Raw genomic sequence first — 26,870 nt, forward strand, 5'->3', positions numbered from 1 at the left:
GTTTATCTTCTCAAAGAACCAGCTTTTAGTTTTATTGATCTTTGCTATTGTTTTCTTTGTTTCTATTTCATTTATTTCTGCTCTGATCTTTATGATTTCTTTCTTTCTGCTAACTTTGGGTTTTGTTTGTTCTTCTTTCTCTAGTTCCTTTAGGTGTAAGGCTAGATTGTTTATTTGAGATTTTTCTTGTTTCTTGAGGTAGGTTTGTATAGCTATAAACTTCCCTCTTAGAACAGATTTTGCTGTATCCCATAGGTTTTGGATTGTCGTATTTTCATTGTCATTTGTCTCTAGGTATTTTTTGGTATCCTCTTTGATTTCTTCAGTGATCTCTTGATTATTTAGTAACGTATGGTTTAGCCTCCATGTGTTTGTGTTTTTTACGTTTTTTTCCCTGTAATTGATTTCTAATCTCATAGCGTTGTGGTCTGAAAAGATGTTTGATATGATTTCAATTTTCTTAAATTTACTGAGGCTTGATTTGTGACCCAAGATATGATCTATCCTGGAGAATGTTCCGTGTGCACTTGAGAAGAAAGTGTAATCTGCTGTTTTCGGATGGAATGTCCTATAAATATCAATTAAATCTATCTGGTCTATTGTGTCATTTAAAGCTTCTGTTTCCTTATTTATTTTCATTTTGGATGATCTGTCCATTGGTGTAAATGAGGTGTTAAAGTCCCCCACTATTATTGTGTTACTGTCAATTTCCTCTTTTATAACTGTTAGCAGTTGCCTTATGTATTGAGGCGCTCCTTTGTTGGGTGCATATATATTGATAATTGTTATATCTTCTTGGATTGATCCCTTGATTATTATGTAGTGTCCTTCCTTGTCTCTTGTAACATTATTTTAAAGTCTATTTTATCTGATATGAGTATTGCTACTCCAGCTTTCTTTTGATTTCCATTTGCATGGAATATGTTTTTCCATCCCCTCACTTTCAGTCTGTATGTGTCCCTAGGTCTGAAGTGGGTCTCTTGTAGACAGCATATATATGGGTCTTGTTTTTGTATCCATTCACCAAGGCTGTGTCTTTTGGTTGGAGCATTTAATCCATTCATGTTTAAGGTAATGATCGATATGTATGTTCCTGTGACCGTTTTCTTAATTGTTTTGGGTTTGTTTTTGTAGTTCCCTTTCTTCTTTTTTGTTTCCTACTTAGAGAATTTCCTTTAGCGTTTGTTGTAGAGCTGGTTTGGTGGTGCTGAATTCTCTTAGCTTTTGCTTGTCTGTAAACCTTTTGATTTCTCCATCGAATCAGAATGAGATCCTTGCTGGGTAGAGTAGTCTTGGTTGTAGGTTCTTCCCTTTCATCACTTTAAGTATATCATGCCACTCCCTTCTCGCTTGTAGAGTTTCTGCTGAGAAATCAGCTGTTAATCTTATGGGAGTTCCCTTGTATGTTATTTGTTGTTTTTCCCTTGCTGCTCTCAATAATTTTTCTTTGTCTTTAATTTTTGCCAGTTTGATTACTATGTGTCTCGGCATGTTTCTCCTTGGGTTTATCCTGGATGGGACTCACTGCGCTTCCTGGACTTGGGTGGCTATTTCCTTTCCCATGTTAGGGAAGTTTTCAACTATAATCTCTTCAAATATTTTCTCTGGTCCTTTCTCTCTCTCTTCTTCTGGGACCCTTATAATGCAAATGTTGTTGCATTTAATGTTGTCCCAGAGGTCTCTTAGGCTGTCTTCATTTCTTTGCATTCTTTTTTCTTTATTCTGTTCTGCAGCAGTGAATTCCACCATTCTGTTTTCCAGGTCACTTATCCGTTCTTCTGCCTCAGTTATTCTGCTATTGATTCCTTCTAGTGTAGTTTTCATTTCAGTTATTGTATTGTTCATCTCTGTTTGTTTGTTCTTTAATTCTTCTAGGTCTTTGTTAAACATTTATTGCATCTTCTCGATCTTTGCCTCCATTCTTTTTCCCAGGTCCTGGATCATCTTCACTATCATTATTCTGAATTCTTTTTCTGGAAGGTTGCCTATCTCCACTTCATTTAGTTTTTTTTCTGGGGTTTTATCTTGTTCCTTCATCTGGTACATAGCCCTCTGCCTTTTCATCTTGTCTATCTTTCTGTGAATGTGGTTTTTGTTCCACAGGCTGCAGGATTGTATTTCTTCTTTCTTTTGCTGTCTGCCCTCTGGTGGATGAGGCTATCTAGAGTTTTATCTTTAAATATTAGTGATTTTGACTTCCAGCATTTCTTCCAATGTGTCACTCTTCTTAGAAACACTGTTGATTGACATATAGGTTCAGTTGCTGTGCTGGACCTTACATTCAATGGCACATAGAATTAGAACCATTAGGATGAGCTTGGATTTAATATAGTAAAAGAACAAATTCAGTGGCCTTCACTGTTGCTGCATTGGGGGAACCATATGAGTGATGATTGTGAACCAAAGGCCCCACGGATTCTGTTGTCTGTAGGACATTCAGCACCGCATTCTAACTCTGAAACAAAAGCACTGGAAGAGCCACTAGTTGCATGTGATAGAAACAAAAACAAAACTACAAAAATATATTTCAAAAGCCCGAGTAGCATAAGTCTAAATGTTTTTCTGTGTTGAAATTATGCAGAACAATTATTAGTTTCATATGGATGATTGAAATTTTTCAGTTGTCTTGCGGAGGCTCTCTTATAAGTCTGCAGAGGCCTTGCAGTTGTCTTGCAGAGGCTACATTATAAAATGATGCTGATCATAATAAATTAATAATAATAATATCCAACATGTTTTGAGTGCCAGGTAATATGCTAAGCAGTTCACCTATGATTTAATACTCATTATTAGTCCCACAAGGTAGTAATTTGATGATCTCCACATTTTTCTCTCTTTAAGAAAATGAGAGCAAGAGACCACTTATTTGCCCTTTATCACATAATTACGTTGTGATAGGATGCGCATTCTGACCCATGCATGTTTCTCCAGAGCTTTTATCTGTTAAATCAGGAATTAAGAACCCCCAAATGCAACAGAGATAGTGAATCACAATGAGAATATCTCTGCTCTGGGGGCCTCTGGGTAAGTACCTCTGGAAGGTGAAGGATGGTTTGCAATCCCATTCATTTATTTGATTAGAGGGTCTCCTTATCACATTTCCTGGTCAGCCTTGACTTTGACATATACCCTGGACTTGGATCTGGGTTCAGATATGAAGGGACAGAAAGGACATTGATTAGTAGTACAATCTCTTAGGGTATTGGTGCATTAAAGCCAGAATCTTTGCCTCTCACTCTGCTGGTTTTACCCCTTACTTGATGTGATTCACAGCTTTTGCCGTTATTATGCTCAAGAATAGCTAATGAGAAGGACACAAGAAGACCATGTCGTTTAGGCAGATCATTTCAGCATTGCTTTATTAGTACTTAGATTATTTGTGGAATTAATAATGCAATGATGCAATCAGTCTTATAAATTTCAGCTTTGATTGGCTTGTTGTAAATCACATTTGAAGAACATGGCACATGAAAGAAGGATAAGTCGATAAAAACAAAAGAAATGAAGGAATATTAAATGCAAGAACCCTGTCTCCTAGATGCATTTTCCTTTGTGCCCATTTGACCCATGTTAATCTTACCAGGCAGTATAGTGTACCCAGGAAAGAGATCAGGCTTTGGAGTCTGTTAAACCTAGGTTTGTATTCTGGCGTTAACACGTTCTAGTTATATGGTTTTTGCACATATTAGTTACCTTCCCTGAGCCTCAGTTTCTTCATAGGTAAAATAGGTATAAAATAACCAACATTCTTAAGAATGTTAAAGAGATTAAATGAAATTATGTGTGTAACGTTACCATAAAAGTACCTGGCATATGGTAGGTGTTTATTAGTAGCCAGCTTCCCGATTGCCCTTTGATTCTTGCTAATATGTCATAATGTGGAGATTTGTTCACAGTTTAGGAAATAATGAGTTTAAATGAGAGTTCCTTTAAAAACAGGACATAAGAAGTTATTTTTTCTAAGAGAATTCATGGAATTGGATGATTTTTAACTACTTACCCTAGGGTTAACTATGATTAAACTTTTCCTTTTGTGGGTGCCTTTCCAGTAGAAGCTTGTGGCAGAATCAAACTTCAGAAGTTTGTCAATCTGTGAATTGCATGGTGTTTTTTGTCACACATTGGAATTAAATGAAAGGGAATTTCTGGCTTTCAAGGTTACGTTTATTGAAGTACAGAGCAAAACAGGGGAATAAGGTGTTTCTGAGAAAGCATGAGTAGGCAAGTAAATGATAATCTACTTTCTTCTAGATTTTCTTTAGCAATTCAAACTCCCATAAATATGTTGTATCTCCTGTGTGTAAATATAGTTAAACATTAATGGTATAACAAGGGATTTTATGAGGTTTGTAATCATAATTACTTATGATCTCTTCAAACTTTAAAAAAGATAAGTTTTTAAAATGATTGAAAGTGTTATACAGTAGACAATTATTAAGACTGTTGCCACAATGCTGTGGTAGATAGAATTCTAAGATATCTCCCATGATTCCTGCTGCATGTTTTATAAGTCCTTTGTAATCCCTGGGACTGTGAATGCATCAATCCCACGATTAGGTTTTGTTATATGGCACTTTGCCTTAAGGAAAGGAAGTTATCCAGGAGGGACTGACGTAATTATATGAGCCCTTTAAATCTGGTTCTGGAGGTCGGAGATGGTCAGAAATAGAGAATTCAGGGAGATTTGAAACAGGAAAGGGATTTGGCCTGGAGATTCTCCACTGCCGGAGAGGGCCATGTAGCAAGGAATGTTGACAGCCTCAAGGAGATGAGACAGGGCAGCCAGCAGGAAATGGGGACCTTAGTTTTACAGCTGCAAGGTCAACAATTTGAATGCGCTTGGAAGCTGATCCTTCCCCAGAGTCTGCAGAAGGGAACACAGCACAGCTGACACCGTGATTTCTGCCTCAGACCCTGAGCAGAGAACCCACGTATGCCAAACTGGACTTCCTAAATGGATGCTGTTTCAAGCTGTTAAGTTTGTAATAATTTGTTAAACAATATAAAACTAATATAATTTCTATTACCAACTTAAAATATACCCTTTTTTTTTTTTTTTTTTTTTTTACTATTTAGCCTGTGCCAAGCACAGTGCACTTTACAGACATCATTTCATTTAATTTTACAGGAACATCGTCAGATGAGCATTCTGAGCCCCATCTGTAAGAAAGCTGCAGCACAATTTAAGACGTGTGCACAGGGCCACAAGATTATTGGCATATAACTCAAATTTGAATTTAGATTTCTCTAATTCCAAGTTTTGGCATCTTACATGCCCCTTAATTGGGTAGGAATGAACATTTCACGGAGGTGATGACATGCCTTCTACAGGATGATATGACATTGATGTGACGCTTGATCTACAGAATATCTTATTTATGAACCCTTAGCAAGAGATAAAGAAATTTCATTTTAGTTTTTATGTGACAAGATTACCAGCTATGGGTATTGTAGTTTTAAACCATTGTATGTGAACGCATTTTTTTTCCCTTACAGTTGTCCTGGAAAAGTTGAATTATATCCAATAATGCATTTTAGATGTCAGTTATGGCTCAAAATTGTCATTAATATAAATAAAGTTATACATTCTAAAATGACTGACTTTTAAAGTGCATTATTAATACTTTCATAACGTTTAATTTTATTTTTATCACCCTTGCCTATATTGAATAGATGTCTTTTAAAACCATTTTAGGGTTGTTAATGTTCTTGATATCTTTATTAAATGTCTTCTGAAGTATTCTCAGAATACTAACTTTATAGCTGAAAGGCTAAACTATTACACATTAGAAATTCTATATAATAAAGTTAATTTTTTCTTTAAGCCTTCCATTGCTAAATTGTTCTTTAAATTAGTTTTATGTCATTATATATTCTCAAATAGGCCATTATCTTGTCATATTTTTTAGTAAAGTATTAGTGTGTTTCTGCCTCTTTTCTCTCTGATGACCTCTTTTCTTTCTCCTTTAATACATGGAAATATTTCTTGCTTACATTTTCATTCCTGATGGCGGTCTCATCTTTCCCCAGGAGTTCAGCTGCCCTTGTGTGTATTTTTCTAAAGTCTTTTCTTAGAGACCTCATGCTCGCTCTACCTCTGCAGGTGTAAACATCTCCTAGCTCTGTCCATTAATGCTTACTGATTAGTTGTCTCCACTAATTCTTTTTTTTTAAGTGAAGTATAGTTAATTTACAATGTTGTATTAGTTTCGAGTGTACAGCAAAGTGATTCAGTTATACATAAGTACATATATATATATATATATATTCTTTTTCAGATTCTTTTCCATTATAGGTTATTGTAAGGTATTGAGTATAGTTCCCTGTGCTATACAGAGTAGGTCCTTGTTGTTTATCTATTTTATATATAATAGTGTGTATCCACTAATTCTTAATACTCCCCCTGCCACTTATCTCCTCTCTGTTTTGTTGAAATACTTTACTCTTCATTCCCTACATTTATTATCCATCCCTTAACATCTGCCTTATCTATTGCAGCTTTATTCATTTTTCAAAAACATCTGTTTTTGGATATGTCTTGCAGGTAGTGGAAATAAAACTTGTTAGACCAGATGAGGTGAGAGAAGACGAAAATCAGGGATATCTCAAAGGTTTTTGACTTAGGCAAATGGGTACAAACTGCTTAATTTTACTTAAATAGGGATGATCTGAATTACCGTGACTTCTGTGCATGCCTTAGCTTCCTGAGTAGATTATGAATTTCTTGAATATAGGAACTAAGTCATCTTGATTGTTTAATCTGCACAGCACTTAACACAGCATCCTACATAGAGTATCACTCAGTAAATGTTTAATAATTGAATAAACCAATTTAACTTTATCATCTTTTGTCCTTTTGCAAACCATTGTTTTACTGCATGTAAGTCTGCTAAGGCTTAAATTCTCTCCTCTTAATAATGACCAGCAACTATATGGCAGACGCTTACAACCAATCATTAAAATTTTAGAGACAATTCTAAATCTTTTACTTAGTAGCTTTTTATGGTTTATTATAATGATTTCACCTACATATTTTAAAATCTAGTTCTGTTTCCAAACTGTGCTTTTCTTGTTGGATGGAATGTAAGTTAAAGTACGTGCTGGGGTACAAGCAGACTCTGAAAATGATCCGACATGGCAAAGCAAAACTGGTCATCCTCGCCAACAACTGCCCAGCCTTGAGGAAATCTGAAATAGAGTATTATGCCATGTTGGCCAAGACTGGTGTCCATCACTACGGTGGCAATAATATTGAATTGGGCACAGCAAATTGTACCCATTCAATAATATTGAATATATTATTCAATATTCAATATATTATTATATTATTCAATAATATTATTGAATTGTACCCATTCAGTAATATTGAATTGGGTACAGCACACTGTACCATGCAAAGCAGTGTTGTTTTAAATGAAGTTTCGTTTTTCAAGCTTTAAGGAGTGTTGTCTTTATTATTTTTGGAGTTCCTGAACAAATCAGATTCCCAAGGAACCATAAGGCATTTTACCTGGTTTCACTGCTCCCAGAGCTAGTAGGACAGGAGAAGGGAATCTTCTTTTCATCAGTTGATGTTCTTCTTTCTGCCCCTCTCTTTTCAGGGATGTGAGTGAAGCTCCCACTGCTCTTATAGATCTTTCATGCTCTCATTTATCATTGAATTGTAATATAAAAATAAAAATCACTATATGAGGGGTCCTTCCTTGTTGAAAGTAATTATTTTTTTAAAAAAATAGAGTCCTAAACAATTAGAGAACTTACCAAAAGTTTTTAAAAATATTACTTGGTACATTAAAAATATATTAGAAACCGGCAATTGTAGATGTGTTGTTTTAGCAACACATTACTGAGTAAAGAAAGGTATGACACCTTTCAATCATCTGATAATTGACTGGGCTGACAGTGCCATTTCTACAGTGATTGTCATGGATATCATGAGTGTCCACAATTGAAGGTGAGCCCTAAATTGTCAGAGAATGTTAAGTCCAATTAAGATTTATTTTGAGATTATCTCTTTAAATTTGGAGTGAGTGATTTGCATTAGATTTTACAACAGTAGTAGAGAGAATATGCCTGAGAATGTCAAATCCCATAAGGATTTCGTTTCAGAATATCTCCTTAAATTTGCAGTGAGTGACTTTTATTAGACTTTACAACATAAATGGGCAAATTTTGGTCAACTTTTGCAAACCAGTGTCTATAGTTTGATAGACTTTGTCAGGAGGAAAATATTTTAGTTAATGCCTTTACTCATTATTATCTTAATGACCCCATGTACACTATAATATTTAAGTTCTCCAGGCTTTCATTTCCTGTTTCAAAATGAAGACAGAATTGCAGATCACAGCATTTGTAAATAATAGACAAGTTTTTTGATAGTTGAATGAATGTATTAAGACAAGGAGCTGTGTTTGAGAGTTATCCATTACCTGTGAAAACAATTCATCATCAGTCCTTACGTAGAGAACATTAATGTGGCTAAGATAAATGGATCTGTCACGTATTTTTAGGTAGGAATTAAAATGGACAATTCACAAGTAACCAAGCTAGTACATAAGATCCTCATAACTGGCATGGCATGCAGATGAAAGGATTCTATTAGAAGAGTGTGTAGAGAGTTCCCTCTGAGTTGAATCTAGATCAGTTGTGTTGCAGAAGGTGGTTACGCATGGACGTAGGGGCAGGAGTGTGCTAGCGTAGCCACTTCTATACTAGAACCAACCCAGCAAACATGCACACCTGGAATTCCTAATTAGCCAGTGTGTGAAACTGAGAAATGGTTAGAATATTCTTAAAGAAATGGCAGTTCTGTATTCTCGTCGACTTCATAGATGTATTTATTTAGCAGTGTCCTACTGCCACATTGAAGACCATGAGAAAATGTTTTCAATATTGTCTACCACAATCAAGTTGAAAGTACGATATGCAAAGTATGTTTTACTTGAATGTTGCAAAACAAAACACAGACAAAAATGAAACCCCTGTACTTTCAAAGTCAGAAAAATTCAATTCCTCCTGACATAGCATAGCATAATAAATAACAGTATCCTCTAAGGAGCTAAGTGTAGGGTTTGAGAGTGGAGTTTAGAGATCAGAATTTATGACTTTTTTTTTTGTGAGAATCATCAATGCATCATGGGGCATCTTGAATGAAGCTCAGAGACAATCACAGAGAAAGAACTGCATTAATAGCAAGATTTAGAGTTGGCTTTGCTTCCCTAAATGCAGCAAAGATCATCACCATCATCATCATCACCATCACTTATTGAGTGCTTACTAATTGATGAGTGCTTACTATGCTCTGGGTACCACTGTAAGTACATCTTATATACCAACTCATTTAATTCTTATACTGACCTTATGTTGTAGAACTCTTTCAATTTCACAGAATGAAATCTCCATGAATGCATTTTATTCTGTTTGTGTGTGAGCACATTGTGTGTCCTCAGATCCTAGAACAGTATCTGGCACAGACCATGTGCTCATTAAATCTTAGTTGAATCCACAACCGAGGAAACTGAGGCACTGAGAGATTAAATAACTTGCCTTATATTATAAAGATAGTAAATGACAGAATTGAGATTCAAATTGAAGGCTTTAAACTTCACACAGTGCTAATCAACTGAAACTCAACATTTTGGGTGAAAGACATGTGTAATTCCTTCTCCTTACCTGTTGAAGGTCTATGAGGCCAGTAATAAGACTCCTTTATTCCCCTCCTAAACTCACAGAAAATGTAGACATAGGAAGCAGACATACAGAGATTAGAATATCAGTTTTATTTCTGACCAAGCTGGATTGGAGAATGTGGCTTACATGTGTGATCATGGTCAGGCTTCCTAATACTTCACCCCAGGAATATTGGGGCCTGCAGATAGACACACATACTCCTAGTCACTGTTTCATATGTATGGAACCCCAGTAGTGTAGCCAGAAAGGGACACTTTCAGCCCTGTCTCTGGACGAAAAGCTTATGCTTGATATTGCATGCTTATCACAGGAAGCAAGAACACAGGACACAGCTCTCCTGGGGCAGGTAGATCTTAACCCAACAAAGTGTTCAGTTCCTTCTCCCAATCTCACTTGCCACAGTTCTCTTTCAGGGGAGGCATGAATGAGTGGGGAATGGGGCTGGAAGTGTTATTTCAATACTGTTCCCAGGAAAATGTGAGGACTGGGGAATAAGGGTTCCCCCTAACACTAGATCAAACCTCCACAGGGCGGCAGTTCCTTTTGCCTCCCTAGGAAAATAGAATACGCTAACTCTGAAACCATTAAATTTGTTCCTGATTGTCCTGTGACTATCTCTGCAGACCCAGGGCTTATGTGAGTCTCAGAAGTGATTTTGATATGCAGACTCTAGATTCCTCAAAGACTTACTTACTTGTGGCAGCCATGAATCCTGTAACTGCCTGATAAACTTCAAGGAGAGGCGCTGTTAGGTGCCATAGATTTGGGAAGCTGGAAAGCAGTGGCCACTTTCTGCTCAGTGAGTTTACCTCACCTCCCAAGTAATCGCCACGCTGATTCGTGCCTGGGCCAGAGTGTGAAGAGGTGGAAGCACGTGGGTTCTTGAACGGGAGATTTCCAGAAAGTCAAAAAATCAACAAGTAGATTGACTTTGGCAAATCCATAGAGAGGGACTGGACAGGAGAATAAAATTAGAAGTCTTGGGAGAAGAGATTACAAGCAGAGCAGTAGAAAGCTGATTTTGATTTTCTGAGAACTCCAGAATTATTAAGGTTTTCTGAGGCACACAGTAGAGCAGTGGTTGAAGAAAGCGATTTTCGGAGTTTAAAGGATGAATTTGAGGGAAATGGTGTTCTTTCACGAGGTGTGATGTGGGCGGGAGCACTGAGTGCCGTGATCCAACTAACAATTAACAGGGATATGATCTTGGCCCCTGATGTGAAGCAAGAGATGTCACATTTCAGCAGGTTCAATGAAGACAGAGATGAGGGCTCTTGACTCTTGGAACAGGTAATAATACATCACCATTATGAGAATAACGGATGAGGAATGTAAACAAAACTATTGTAACCACATTTAGCTCCAGTGGTCTAATAAGCTGATGAAGTGTATATTTAGAAAGAGCCTAAAAGAGTCTTACAACTGAACTTCCATTCTAACTGACGTAGTCCTATTTGAAAGTAATGCAGAAAAATATAAATAAATAAAAACAAGACAGAAAACGTGTAGCATATTAGACTGTAATGTATTTTCTTCCAATCATGCTCTGGTAGTGCTGTGCCTAACATAGTCCTGATTATTTGAAGGTCCTTGTACCCTGGGGGGATCTTTGGCAATGAGAGTATCAGGAATCCTACACATTTAAATGAGCTCTCCTGCAGGAAGTGCTAAAGTGAATGCTTTGTGCACATAAAAATTCTTCTCTTGTTTTCTTTGATTTAATAATAAGAAATTTGAGAATCCATTTAAGAAAAGTTATTTGCAGTTAAAAGGTCTACTGGGGGGAAAATGGAGCATCGCCTGACCCCAAAGGATATATTATCTCTTCACTGAGCTTGCAAAGACAGGGACAACCGCTGTTTAAGGCACCGTTTAGAAAGACAATCTGTTGGAGTATTTTTAAAGCATGATGGATGTTTAATTCTAAAAAATATTGCTCAGCACATCGAAATGCTAGGACTCTATTGATTACTACACATTCCTCCATGTTTATACTGTAAGAAACGAACAATTGCATTTATAAGGACTATTCAGGTTAAGAGAATACTGACAAAAAACAAAATAAGAAACTGGGATTGAAGCATTTAATATAAATTGCCAGCACTGATATGACTCACCAGGCAAATGAGAAAGTGAAGTGTTGGTGTGGGTGGAGGGTGCCTCGGAAGGGAGTAGACTAGGATATTTTTATCAGAATGTGCATATTAGGAGTCTAGTCAGTTCATGGCTGCCTGCACGGTGTGTATAAAATGAGTTAGTGTGTATAATTATATCCAGGCCTCATCCCAAAGAATTTTGGAATCTGAGGTACAGGTGGTGCCAAGTCTGATATACATGGGGCAAGACTAGATGACAGATTCATATCTGAAATAAGATAATGTGCACAAGAGTATACACTGGTGCCATGAGTGAGGGAAGTTAAAGGATTACCGTGCTTCACCAAGATGGGACCAAGTGTCTTCATTCTTGAAACCATAGCTGAATTCAAGAGGAACCACTGAGAGCAGCTGCGGTTCCACTGGTTGGTTGCTTTGCATTATTCTAAGCAAGCAGTTTGAATGATTTTTAAAAAGTCACCTAGTTTATTTGAAAATGCTGAATTTACCAAATGGTTTGGATATTGTGTTAATCGAAGGTCCAGAAGAGAGTTCAAGCATTAGAGAAACTTAGGAGTAATTCCCAGGAAGAATTGAGAATCAGGATATGATGAAATGAAATAAAAGAACACATTAAAATTCACACATGTTCCCTCGGTTTTTCTTTCCTTTTTCTATAGAAATTATGAACCAGTATCTTTGAAAATTTTTCTAAATTAGGATTAAACTCTGGAATAACATAGCTCTTGACAATTACTTTCTGCTTCCCAATCTAGGAAGCTTAAATCCTTTCCTACACGTAACAGAATTTAGGATTATGCAGAACTGTGTAGTGAAACAAGAGTTTACTTGAAACATGTCATGGTGGTTAATATTCCAAGTTTTAGTTGGACGTGAGTTTCTATCCGGGCTCTGTCACTTATCTGCTTTGTAACCTTGGACAAGTAACACATTTTTTTCCAAATGTCAGCTTCTGCATTTGGAATAATACCTAGCTCAGTGTTTTATGAGAGAAGATAAGATAATATATGCAAAACATGTAGCAAACTCCTGGCATGTAGTATACACGTGGTAAAAGCTGTTTGTATTCATTCTTTCATAAATGTACTTACTTTTTAATAAGCATTCATTGAATGCCAAGTATGTGTCAACAGTAGTTCTAATCCGTTGGAATATTATAAGTGTACAAAACAGATTCTTGCCCCTAAGTTTACATCTTTGTGAACAGAGCAGAAATAAATACATATAGTGAAGTATATTACATAGTATGACAGTAAGTGATGAATGCTATGGAGAAAATAAAAATAAATAAATAAAAGTAGAGCAGGGAAGTGAGTATTGGGAAAACTGAAGGCAAGATGAGATGTTGACATTTCTATGAGGATTTAAAGAAGGAGTCACATATATGGATGGCTGGGAAAATAGCATTCTAGGATGGGGAGGGGTGCAGTCAGTTCAATGGCTTTAAGGTGGGAGTACGTCTAGAACAAGGAGGCCAAGTTGATAGAGAGAGATGAAGTTAGATATATAATAGAGAGGATGGCTTACATCACTTAAGGCTTTGTTGGCCATTAGAGGAGCTTTGGTTTTACTCTGAGTGAAATGGGGAGTTTTTTCAGAATTCCAAGTGGTGGTATGGCATGATTCCATTTTCTCATGTTTTATAAGACCCACTCTCAGTGATATAATGAAAATAGACTGTATGAGGGCAGAGGTGGAAGCTGGGAGACCACTGTGATCCAGGTGAGAGATGGTGGCGGCTTAGACCAAGGTGGTAGCAGTAAAGATCTTGACAGGTAGCAGGATTTTGAATACATTGTAGAACCAACAGTTTTCCTGAGGGATTGGATGTGGGTGTGAAAGAGAAAAGACAAAGATAATTACAAGGTTTTAGCCTAAGCATCAGCAAGCATTGTAATAAATGTAATGAGTATTATTATTTTACAATTTGTGGCTTTTTGTTTTATGCACTTGAAAAAGAACAGTGAACTCCCTTATACTTCTTTGGAACCTCCACAGCACTGTGAAAACGATATGCACCCAGCTGGTGCTGAATAAGTGATTGTTGAACCTTTGAGGGCTATGGAGACAACTCTACTGGTCAAAGAAAATAGTAAGGCAGGAAAAGATAATATGACTTTTCAGAGGAAATCTTCTTTTACTTTACAGCTTGATCTAGGTCTGGCTCTGCCCATGCATTCCCCATTAAATTGTCTGATCCAGGCACCCTGCTCCAGCCATTCTCCAAAATCAATATGGATGCCCACAGCCTTCTTGATTGCAGAAAATTGTCTCCCTTGTTAGGAAGCCTTAGTAGTGATCTGGCTTCATTGTTCTCTGGCCACACAGAGACAAGTACTGTGCAGTCAATGGAAATGGACAATGGATGAAATTTCCTGACTAAATAAGTCTAAAAAGTCTGTCTAAAATTTTTCTTACATGGGCAAAAGGCAGTCTCAGTTCTTCTCTTTCTGTGGTGATATATTCTTAGGAACTAAAGAGAACTGCCACAATATTTTCTGGAAATGATGTATTTCATTTCTGTATTAGATTTATATTCTTGTGAACATTTACAGATGGGATTCATAAAAACTTTCACACTGAGAAAAGAAGCAAACATTATTATTTCTGGGAGGACCAAAGGAAAAATCAATTATGTAGCTTACTTACTATTTCTGTTTTTTCATCATAATCGGTGAGTCACAAATAAAAGCAAACTACCGAGACCCAACAGTTCAGACACATAGTGTCAGCTCCTTACAAACAGGAGAGCTGGGGGTGAGGCGTATTGGGCACAAGTGAAATACCTTGATTTAGCTATAACTGTCCCTGTGACTATAAACTGGATGTGTTTTTCTTGCATGAGGTATAAAGGCTCATTTATCAACGTTTCTCTGCCCTTATAGCAAAAGGCTGAGAGTTCCACGTTCTGAGCTCAGTGAAGGCAAACATGGGGTGAATCTCTTTGATCTATTAGCTGGGGTTGTACAACAGCTGCCTTTTTTTTTTTTTTAAGTATTTGTTTATTTATTTATTTATGGCTGTGTTGGGTCTTCGTTTCTGTGCGAGGGCTTTCTCTAGTTGCAGCAAGCGGGGGCCACTCTTCATCGCGGTGCACGTGCCTCTCACTATCGCGGCCTCTCCTGTTGCGGAGCACAGGCTCCAGACGCGCAGGCTCAGCAGTTGTGGCTCACGGGCCTAGTTGCTCCGCGGCACGTGGGATCTTCCCAGACCAGGGCTCGAACCCGTGTCCCCTGCATCGGCAGGCAGACTCTCAACCACTGCGCCACCAGGGAAGCCCAACAGCTGCCTTTTAAAACTGCCTGGAGAGCTGAAACAGCAGTTTAAAAGACTACCAGGAATGGCAGGAATAAGTAAGGGTGGACAAAGTGGGAAACATTTTCTGGTAAAACCCCAAATGTATCAACCTACAAGTTTATATAACGAATACTGTTATAGGACGTGGTGCTGGAAACTGAATTTAGGGCAGTGGGGAAAAATCAAGTGCTCATAACAGTATATTAGCGCAGAGAAGGAAAAAGGATAAAATTTAAATGCAAATCAAAAAAGGAATGAAGCAACGTGATTATTTGCATTTAAATATTTTATGGAAGAGATATGATCAGAGCTGAGAAATTAAAAGTATACTATAGATTAATAAAGAGTAAATTTAACACCATTGTAAAGCAATTATGCTCTAATAAAGGTGTTAAAAAAAAGAGTAAATTTAATTTTTTATTTCAAATACGGTCTGTAATCACTATCCTTGAAAGGACAGTTTTTCATGCATGAGTCTTGAATGTTAATACCCATATATATATATATATCTTTCCAAATATTCTGACTAAAAATTTTGACTGTAAAAATTTTTTCTCATATCTCTACTTCTTATATAGTAGTAAATGTCTAAAATAAAAATATTTTAATGTTCTGATAAATATATAGACATAATTAGGATTCACGGACAGATCTAAAACAAAGTAAAATAATGTTATGAATCACAAAGAAGACTGAGTTTGGGAATTTGCATTAAACTGAGTATTTTCTGACCAGATCTAGGTGTGGCGTCCAAAACAATTGTAAAAGACCACCAAAGAATTCTATTATCACTTTAATTTCACAGTTATCTTTTCTTTTTTTTTTTCAACCTTTCATTTATCTCCTGCATCTAGTGAATCTTTTCTGTTAAGTTCCTTCTGCTGTGTTTCTGCCCTCACTTTGAGGTCCAAACCCTATGCTGTAATCTACTTTCTCAAGATTTCTCCCTAATTAGAAGTCTAGGTCTCCTAAAATTGCATCAAAGGGGCCTATCATAAGAATTAATAATCATTACAGTTAATGGCTAGCTAGCTCTTTCTCCCTTCCTCCCTCCCTCCCTCTCTCTCTTTCTCTCTCTCTCTTTCTTTCTTTCCTTCTTTCTTTCAACTATGAGACCATGTAATCAAATGAGTTGAAATGATAGAAGGGAAAGGTTCTGAGAGCAAACTAAAACAACTTTTAAAATTTTTAAAAATTTAAAAAGAAGCATGCATTATAAATAAAAGGATGGCTTGAGAAGCCTTCTCCGACGCCCCAGTTTTGATTCAGTCACTCCTCTTACCATCAGCCACCTCCTACCTCCTGACATCACCGCTTAGCATGACTGATTATTTTTACCATTTACACATGCTTTGTAGACAGTCATCTATTTACTTGTTTCTTTCCCCTCAAAGACCATGATGGCTACATACTATGTTCTTTATTTGTCTTTTATCTAAGTGTATTATGTAGTGTAACAATCAGTCCATCAATTATCGTTTTTTTGAAGGAAGAAAAACAAGAGGAAAGAAAGGAGGAAAGAAAGAAAATTTATTCATCCATTTATCTTTCTACATGTAGCCCTCTTCAGAAGTTCCAGATTTAAGATAGAGTGATATAAGGCTTTTGATTTAAATATGGGACAGTTCAACACCAAAATTTATATATTGGTATGTGTATACATATACACACAAATATATACATATAAATCAAATATTATTATATATATGTATACACACAACAATATATAATACATGTATAAACAAACCATATACACACATACATATATATATATTTAGGTGTATATAATACATACTAATATGTAACATATACATATTACATCATGTATATGATGGAATGAAAAGTTGAAATGACATCGTGTTTTATAAAACCAGCACCGACTATTTAACTGAACTGTAGTTTTCTTTATTATTATTTCTATATTATTTTGTCTCCTCATATATGTAACTTGAGACTGGTGCATGGCAAGTGTGTAATAAATATATATATGATGTGATTATACTGGCACTAAAGATACCAAATAATCTTAAACTAAATGAAAAATTTTTCCAATGGTTGTGTTTTTGAATGACATTTTATTATTGAAATAGTTATTAGCATGGGATTTTTAAGTCACAAAAAATGTTTCAGTACAGCTCTCTGTCTAAGTAGCTGTTGAATTTGGATGAGATAAAATGAATATAATTATGCACAGTTCACAGGGTGATCATGAAATTATATATAAAAATTTAACCCAGTCCATGCATATAGTAAATGCTTAATAGGTAATAAGTTCCTTTTATTATCACACAATGGGAATTCAACAGAGAAGACAAGTATTTAAGGGTTGCTACATAAAGTTTCTAAAAATTCCTAATTACATGTTAGGTGTAAAGTAATCATAACATTCTCCAATGTACAGACTGTCAGGAAACAGCATCCAGTGATGGGTGATAAAGTTAGTTACTTAAGGAGATTTCTTTTTTCCTTTTACACTAATTTGGGCCAAATTTATTTTTAAGAAGAAATTGATACTATCATCAAATTAGAATATCAGTTAGCTCCATTTTATAAGTACAGAATTTCTTTTTGAAGCTGATCCAAGAGATTCAGGGAAAGATAGCAAAGGTTTGTAATATTGCCAACAAGGCTCTTCATGCATTTACCTTTAGGATGTTGTAGATGAAAAATGTTGGATTGTTGAATATGAGAACTGAACTCTATTAGAAATAAAGGCAAATGATCTTATGCTTTTAGCATCTGAATCTAAAACCTTGCCTTAAATTTTTTTCCATATATGTTTAATGTAATTCAGCACCTTACCATTATAATACTTTTCCTACATGTAATTTATTGCAGGTTATCCGTAGGTGTAAAGATAATACTTTATCTCATATTTGAGTGTGACAGGATTGGTATGGCCTTATCCTTGACCATAATCTTCTGTGATTATCATTCTGTGATAATCTATGTTGCGCCATATTATGCACATAGAACAAAGTCCTGGGCGCTGTTGAGTAGTGAGTAGAGTGGGGAAACACACAACCATTTCACAACTCCTCATGCATTAGAAGTTACAATATGATTTGATTATTTCATTTGAAGAAGTAAACATTTCTGGAACCAACAGAAAGACTAATTAAATACCCAGGGATGGCAAGGACAACTTCAAAGAGGAAGTGTTATTTGAACTTATTTTTTAAGAACAAGGATTCAATGAGAGGGCATTTTACATAGAGGAAAGAGAAAGCACCGCCCCCCCTGCCCGAAAAAGAATGAAGGAGAATAACATGGAGTTGAGTATGGCTAAGGTATACAGTGTGGGACAGCGCTGGATCAGGAAGGAAAGGAGACAAAGATCATGAAGGGTCTGATGTGTTATGCTGTGATCTTCGAACTTGATCTTTAGGCAAAGGAGAGTCATTGAGAAAAATTTGATCAGAGAAGAGACATCACATGATTTATTATTAGCAGTGTCATGGAGGGTATATAGGAGTTGGTGAGACTAGAAGCAGGAAAACTAAAAGAGGCCATTCCAGAGGTCATTGCCAGTGAGGATTGAGAGAGAAGGGAAAGTCAAGAACGATGTAGGAAATATAATCAACAGAACCCAGTCAACAATTAAAATGCTGGATATGAGTAAGAAGTTCAGCCTGAGACTAAAAGTTTGACAACTGACAAAATGATGGTGGCTTTTACCAAGACTAGAAACAGAGGAGGCAGAATTTTGAATATTTGAAGCCATGGTCTATATAAGCTTTTGAAATTTAGTGTTTTCAATGTCTATACTTCTATTACATTTAAATGCTTTCCTTCTACAAAATAGAAAAGAAAGAACTGAAAAATTATTTTGCAAAGTAAACAGAAATATCGCTGTCCACAGCAGTATTTTGTGAGGATGGTGAAAAGGTCATAAAAGAAAAAGTCAATTAGCAAGCTTTAACTTATGCACCTTTTTTATGAGAAAGAAAATTAATATAGTGGAATTTTTTCAATCCTTTGTATTAGTAATATATATACACACACACACATATATATGTGAATTGTAGTTCTTAGTGCATTAAGAATGCTCAATTTATGTTGATTTATAAAATAATTCATTATCTTAAAAAGGTAAAAGCTTATCCTTATTATATATATTGGACATGAGAATCATTTTTTATTAATATGTATTTGGGGAGCAAAATGTAAATTTATATCAGCATAGTTTTTATTTTTAAATTCTCATAACTTAGTTGTTAAGCTGGTTTCTATCAGTACTTAGAGAACAGCATAGGATTTCAGGTTGGTGATTAATAAGCTCCAAGTTTCTAACTAACCCGGGGATACTAGATGTGTAATAGCCTGTGCTCAGACTAAACTTTGAACTCTTAGTGTTCTAGGGTATCCTGTGTGCTCTGGATGCCATCTTTAGCAACTTGAAATGGGATGGGGTCACTAGAATCTCCTCAAAAGAGAGTCTAACCTGTGATAGTAAAAGTGAGATCTTTGAGAACATCTTCATTCTTTCCCCTGTCAGAGTCCCACCCTGAGCACGTAGCAAAGGCTTCATGAAACATTACCTTGAGGAACATAAATTGCTTCTGGCGCCACTAACAGCTTCCCTTTGAAAACATTCTCTCCCTTGTCTGTCAGGCAGGGGATGTCTCTGGACAATACTTAGTAAACTCTTAGTAGCTATTTGTTAATTGAACCAAACGGTCCCACTAAATCCATGGGAATCAATGTGCATTCAGTCTCCTCTTCCCTTTCCTAGTTGATTTCCTTTACTAGTGTTTTGGGGAGAGAGGTGTGTCTTCAGCTTCCTCACCAGAGCAACTGAATCATCAGGTACTGAAGAAAGACATTTCAAAGAAAGAGAAGGCACTACAAATCTTCTACCTGGTGATGGTTCTAAGGGCCAGAACAGTCCCAAACCTTATTGGGGGATAGATAGACCCTCCAGTGATTTCAAAGTCAGATTCATTTGTAACCCATAATCAGTGACTGTCATGATGGGGTATGTTTAGTTTATCCTTTGAGGACTTTGTGTCCTGTCCATAAACATACAGCCATCTTGATTCTTTTTTCGGATCCCCAAATGTGCTATACTTTTTAAATCAATGCATTTTCATTAGTAGGAAAAAAATCAAAGTAAATAAACAAAACTACAAGAACAAACAGAACATATAAAGATTCAAAAATTTAAAAGCACCAGGCGTCTTACACTGAGAGGAAATTTCATGTATTCAATATATGTTTATATTTCATGTTTCCAAATCATCGCAAAGAATCAAAGACCAAAACTTAGAACTATCATGAAAAATGATTGTAAGAAAACACAATTCATATTGGTTTTATTATTGGTCTTAACTCTTCCTGATTTTATGGGCACTATATTTATCAAACACGTGTTAAGTGTCTACTGGGAGGAAGATATTGGATAAGGAGCAGCAATTCTTTTGTGGTAGAATGGTGACAAATTATATTCTCAGATTCCAAGTTTTCAACTTTTAATAGGGAACACTAAGTGCCATAGACACAAAAGTCGGTTAAGAATTTGTTGACTTTACTGAACTTGACTGATGACAAATGGCACATGTAGGTGTTAACAGAAATCATCCCAGGAAGCAAAATGTCTTTGTTGCTGATGAGAGAGTAAAGCAAAACAGCAATGGCTAACTTGTCTTAAAATATGTGCATGACATCCTATTTATGATACGTGGTGAGAAAAATTATTAGCATCCTCATCTTCTTGAAGGGATGTCATTTACAGTTTGATTTTACTCTCCATCTTATGAGTGTGTGCCCTTATTAGTATTAGTGTTATATCTAAATTACAGGGGTGAAGACGATATAGCTTATTGCTTGGATGGTTAGCTGCAATTAATTAATATCTTTTAATACAATTAATATCTTTCCTGACTCCTTAATTATTATCATTTTTTTCTTCTTAGAGTATGTGAATGATGTTTGTAGTTGGCTTTGGTTTCTCACAGAAGCAGACTCTAAGATACACAATCATTTGGGAAGGGATATCAGGCGGCACTAGCTGAGGGAGGTCAAAGTGATACAGGGAAGGGAGGACAGCCAAAGCAGGGTACCACGGTGAGCAGGTTACTGCTGAGGACAGTTGCAGTTTCCTCCCACTGAAGTCATCTGGGAAATGGTGTAGAGCATGCCTTCGAGTTGTCTCCACTGAGAGGGAGAGAAAGCTGAGTTATAGCTCCTCCAACTCTCATCCATCGTTGGTTGATGGATGTTCCCAGGAACACAGACTTTTCTGCAATTACACTCTGCCCTGCACAGCCAGGAAAAGCCCTCAGGCAGAGAATCACAGGAGCTTGCAGCAGAACATGCCAGCATGTAGAGCAGCTGTCCCCAACCTTTTTGGCACCAGGGACCGGTTTCATGGAAGACAGTTTTTCCATGGACTGGTGAGGGGGTGGTGCAGGTGGTATTGCCAGCATGAAGCTTCGCTCGCTCACCCGCCGTTCAACTCCTGCTGTGCGGCCCAGTTCCTAACAGGCTGCAGACAGGTACCGGTCCACGGCCCGGGGGTTGGGGACCCCTGATGTAGAGGAATCATGATTGTCAAGGGGCTATGGACAAAGAACTGGCAGCAGATGCTACATTGGTCTTCTATGGATGTATACTATTGTAATTGTTCTTAATATAATTATACTATCAAATTTTTGACTTGGAATCATCATCTATTATAATAAAAATAATGCACAGATATTTTGCACGTAACTCAGAATTTCTCTCCTCTCCAGGAACTTTCCTGCCACTAGACCTAAAAACCTACTTCCATTTATTTCAACATTCTGTCTTCTCACCCCGACATAATTAAGGATATTCCCTCCTCCTTCTTCCCTCCATGTATATATTGTCAATCAATTTTAATGAATGTACTACCTGCTTACTCAGGAATATTCCTCTTTCACTGATCTTGTCTCCTGAATATTCAGCGGCTCCCTTAGTCCCTTCCATCTGCATTGCCAGATCCTTAACTATCTTCCACCTTAAACAAGCAAACAAAAACTGTCTCTTTTCCCCCACCTTCCCTTGTTGCTGGAGTCCTCTTTCCCTTCACAGTCGAACTTCTCAAAGTTTGTTTAAAATCACTCTAGGCTCTTCCTCTTCTCCCACTTCCCTCACGTCAAGCTGGACTCTGCACACATTATTTTACTAATGGCTCCCAGGTCTCTAAATTCAGTAAATATTCCAGACTTCAGATTACTGTATCTCTCAGCACCAGTGACTGTATGCAACTCATTTCTTCACAGGGGTGTAAACTGCCTTTGTAACACTATAATCTCTAGTTTTAGGGACACTTTATTTTCCTCTACTTTTTCTGAACATGCATAGCAGGAGAATATTCCTTGAAATGCATACATTCTTTAACTGTGTTTATGAAGTCAATAAACTTTGAAATTATTTTCTTTAAGGTAACTTTGCATATCTCTGTTCTGTCTTGAGGTGTTTCTCTTACTGTTTAGAGCTCTGAGTGTAATTTTATTTTTCTCTCTTTAGATTCTTAGTTGGCACCTCATTGCAGCCACTAGGATGATCATATTCTCCTTTACTCTTTACTTGCCATTTGGTGTGTAAGTGGATATTCTTCATGTCCTTAGCATGAATATATTCACGTATTTTTATCATCTCTCTTTTCTAACTTTACAACTCCAGATTAAGGAGAATAAATTCCATTTGCCTCTATTTGGGTGAAGACTACCATAATATTTTAATTTCTCTCTCTTGGAACATTTTAAATCAATATCTGTAGTGACTAAAGTTTTATTCAGTTGTTTATTGAATAAATGTGAGAGCATGATTGGTTTTGTATGAGTAAGAGGAAAAAAACATATATAATTCAGATCCAGGACCAGCTACATAATTTGTGAGACCCAGTCCAGGATGAAAATGCACGGCCCTTTATGCAAAACATAATGAAGAATTTCAAGGAAGCAAAAACAGAACATTAGACCAGGCATGGGACTTTTCTGAGCACAGGGACCTATGTGACTGCACGAATTGTATAGCTATGAAGTAGACCCTGTGCGGGTGTTTGGGGGCAGGTGGCAGCTGAGAATTAACTTTATAAATGAGTTTCAAATGAGTTTTATAACAAAATTTCACGAATACCGTTTTTTGGAATAAAATAGTATATAAAATAACAAAGTTGAATGAATATATTTATTTGGAACACCATAAGCGTGCTTTTGGCACAGAGTATCGTGGTGAATAGAAATATGTAGCTGATAAGAAAACACTTTTAGTTTTAAATTTATTCTTGACTGTGGTACAATGCTTTGTTTACCCTGAGGGCTCAGGAGCCAGAGTGCTTGGGTCCTAAAACCTGGCTCTATCTACTCAACGGAGTGTGGGTCATGGGGCACATTTCCTTAACTTTCCGTACATCAGTGTACACATATATTGGGATGATAACAGAGAATCTATCTCATAGATTTCTCATGTAGATTATTACATTTCAAGTCCTTTTAAGAGTAAGCATTCAGTCTACTCTGTTATTTCAAAATCCTTTTACTTTTTATTTTTGCTTTAGTGGATACAATATTCCAGATTCAGTTTACTGCTCTTTCATGGTTGTGAATTAATGTTCAGTATAATATTAAAATATTTCATGATATTGTTTGTGTAGAATTACACATTTGACACTTAGCAGTTAAGGCATTAAGTTCATGATGGTAGAAATTAATGATGTAATTTTTTCTTATAAGAACACTGAAAGGGTTTTAGTTTTAAATTTTTCCTTTGAGCTTTCCCCCCATTGCCATTTGGCTTATTTAAAATCAAAGATCTAAATCACCTGGTTAATAAAGCAATCCAGTTAATTGTGCTACACTTTGTAAGTTACATAACTTTCAAGTCTAATTCAATTTAATCTTCACGGTTTAGACATTCTTAAATACATGTAAAGGCAAGCTTGTTTGGAAGTAATCCTTGTGATTAATGAATGTTATTTGCTTTTATTTTGATGTTACTGAATGAAAAAGCTTTTTATAAAATATGAATTATGTTTATTTATAATGATTAACAATGTGTTTGTGCTTTATTGAGAAGATACACTAATTTACAATCTACAAACTAAATCTCTACCATCATGAAATACCATTTGAAATATTTGGTTTAATGGTCAATTACAGGACTGTATCAAACAGTAACCATACTAACTGTACTTTATTTTCCGTACTGGTGGTACATTTAAGATAGTTTCTGAGAAACTATTCATTCTGAGCAGTGTGCCGAAAACAATATGCTCTAGTCAGGTATAGTTTCCAAATAAGAATGTCATAATCCTTCTAAGCATTTAGCATTTAGGATTGTAAGACCCTATGAAGTAATTAAGCAATACAGCTATTTTTGTTGGTTGTGAACGTTGAAAAGAAAGCAAAAAAGAAATATTCCCAAATATCACAGAACTTTCTAACCATGCCATGTACTTGACCCCTTCTCTCTCCTGTGGTTCTCATTATATAATATCTATATTCAATCTCTTTTTCTTACACCAGACAGTATTACTGAAGTCTTCACTAACATCTATGTGACCAGTTTTGGCCCCGTCTCAGATACAGATATGGTGAGTTTTTCATTAAACAGTATTTTTACTCCATATAATGGGAATTCTGGGGGGTAATTTAGAATAAACACGTATTTTTAGTGTTATAGATTCTGGATTTGTCTCATGCCTATTTACTCCGCCCCAATACATGGAAAGTTAAGGCTGTTAATCTGCTTATAGCTGTGTGCACCATTCTAACTTGAGTGTTCAGATTAACCCTTTATATTTTATATTATTTTCAAAATTTTCTACCCAGCTGCAGTGTGGCAAACAATTGTTTAAATAAAAATAATTATATTACTGAGAACCATTTTTTAAGATTAAGGCCCCTGGGCTTCCCTGGTGGCGCAGTGGTTGAGAGTCTGCCTGCCAATGCAGGGGACACGGGTTCGAGCCCTGGTCTGGGAAGATCCCACATGCCGCGGAGCAACTGGGCCCGTGAGCCATAATTACTGAGCCTGCGCGTCTGGAGCCTGTGCTCCGCAACAAGAGAGGCCGCGGTAGTGAGAGGCCCGCGCACCGCGATGAAGAGTGGCCCCCGCTTGCCACAACTAGAGAAAGCCCTCACACAGAAACGAAGACCCAACACAGCCAAAAATAAATAAATAAATAAATAAATAAATAAATAAAAGCAAACCTTTAAAAAAAAAAAAAAGATTAAGGCCCCTGCTTGACTTCCGTACGTCTGGGGCAGTTTCATCGATAACTGCTTCTTACAGGTTGTGGTTATGGTCGGTGTTACAAATGGAAAACTTCTACTAACACTGAGTAAGGTGGATTTCTTGTCATCCTAGCTACATAAATACAATACATACACTCATACATATAAATTAATCTAAAGAAAACTAGAATCTTAACATTCTTGAATTCTATGGAACTGGTCCATATTTTTCTTTAAAATGAGATCAGTAGAAGGGGAAATTAGTCTGTTGGTTTAGAAATCAGTGGACTAGATACATCGTCCATAAATCCTTGGTTAAGCATAAGAATTTTAGTAATCAGTCTTCCACTTTTACTACTAGCTACAGTGCTCTATTATAGAAGTTTTTGTGTAGAAATTATTTTTCATCCACCTTCCTTATGGTCAGGGAATGAGAATGAGAGGAGATGCCCTTGTCCCTGCTTTGCCTGGTCTTTCTCCATCATGTCATCTCTTCCCAATTTCTTCCCTTTATCTGATACCCCAAGGGGAAGGATAAGTGTGCAGGTTTTCCACCTGGATAAACACACAAAAACTAAAGGTTTGCCTTTTTTGCAGATGCTCATTAACAATATTAGCCATCTTTTTAAATCAAAATATAGTTGATTTACAATATTGTGTTAGTTTCAGGTGTACAGCATAGTGATTCAGTTATTTTGTTTTCAGATTATTTTCCATTAGACGTTATTACAAGATACTGAATACAGTTCCCTGTGCTAGACAGTAAATCTTTATAGCTTATCTATTTTATGTATAGTAGTTTGTATCTGTTAATCCCATATTCCTAATTTACCCCTCCTCCCCCGCCCCCCCCCCCACCTTTGGTGACCTTAGGTTTGTTTTCTATGTCTGTGAGTCTATATCTGTTTTGTATACAGATTCATTTGTGTTATTTTTTAGATTCCATATGTAAGCAATATCATACATTATTTGTTTTTCTCTGTCTCAGTTACTTCATTAAGTATAAAATTCTCTAGGTCCATCCATGTTGCTGTAAATGGCAATATTTCATTCTTTTTTATGGCTGAGTAATATTCCATTGTATACTTATATACCACATCTTCTTAAGCCAATTTTCTATTGACAGGCACTTGGGTTGTTTCCATGTCTTGGCTATTCTAAATAATGCTGCTATGAACACTGAAGTGCATGTGTCTTTTTTTTTTTTTTTAATATAAATTTATTTATTTATTTATTTATTTATTTATTTATTTATTTATTTATTTATTTTTGGCTGTGTTGAGTCTTCGTTTCTGTGCTAGGGCTTTCTCTAGTTGTGGCGAGTGGGGGCCACTCTTCATTGCGGTGCACGGGCCTCTCACAGTTGTGGCCTCTCTTGTTGCGGAGCACAGGCTCCAGATGCGCAGGCTCAGTAGTTGTGGCTCACAGGCCCAGTTGCTCTGCGGCATGTGGGATCTTCCCAGACCAGGGCTCGAACCCGTGTCCCCTGCATTGGCAGGCAGATTCTCAGCCACTGTGCCACCAGGGAAGCCCGCATGTGTCTTTTAAAATTAGAGTTTTT

General features: G+C 36.5%; 1 protein-coding gene across 1 annotated transcript in view; it reads left to right on the plus strand.

Annotated features, from left to right (window-relative positions):
• Nucleotides 1-26,870, plus strand: part of GABRA2 (gamma-aminobutyric acid type A receptor subunit alpha2) — a 120,312-nt gene that overhangs the window by 29,462 nt on the left and 63,980 nt on the right. The window contains exon 4 of the mRNA XM_059924125.1: nt 24,599-24,666. Coding sequence (XP_059780108.1) covers nt 24,599-24,666 — 68 coding nt within the window. The remainder of the gene's footprint in view (nt 1-24,598; nt 24,667-26,870) is intronic.

This window comes from Balaenoptera ricei, chromosome 5 (assembly GCF_028023285.1).
Source record: "Balaenoptera ricei isolate mBalRic1 chromosome 5, mBalRic1.hap2, whole genome shotgun sequence".
NCBI classification, from domain to species: Eukaryota; Metazoa; Chordata; class Mammalia; order Artiodactyla; family Balaenopteridae; genus Balaenoptera; species Balaenoptera ricei.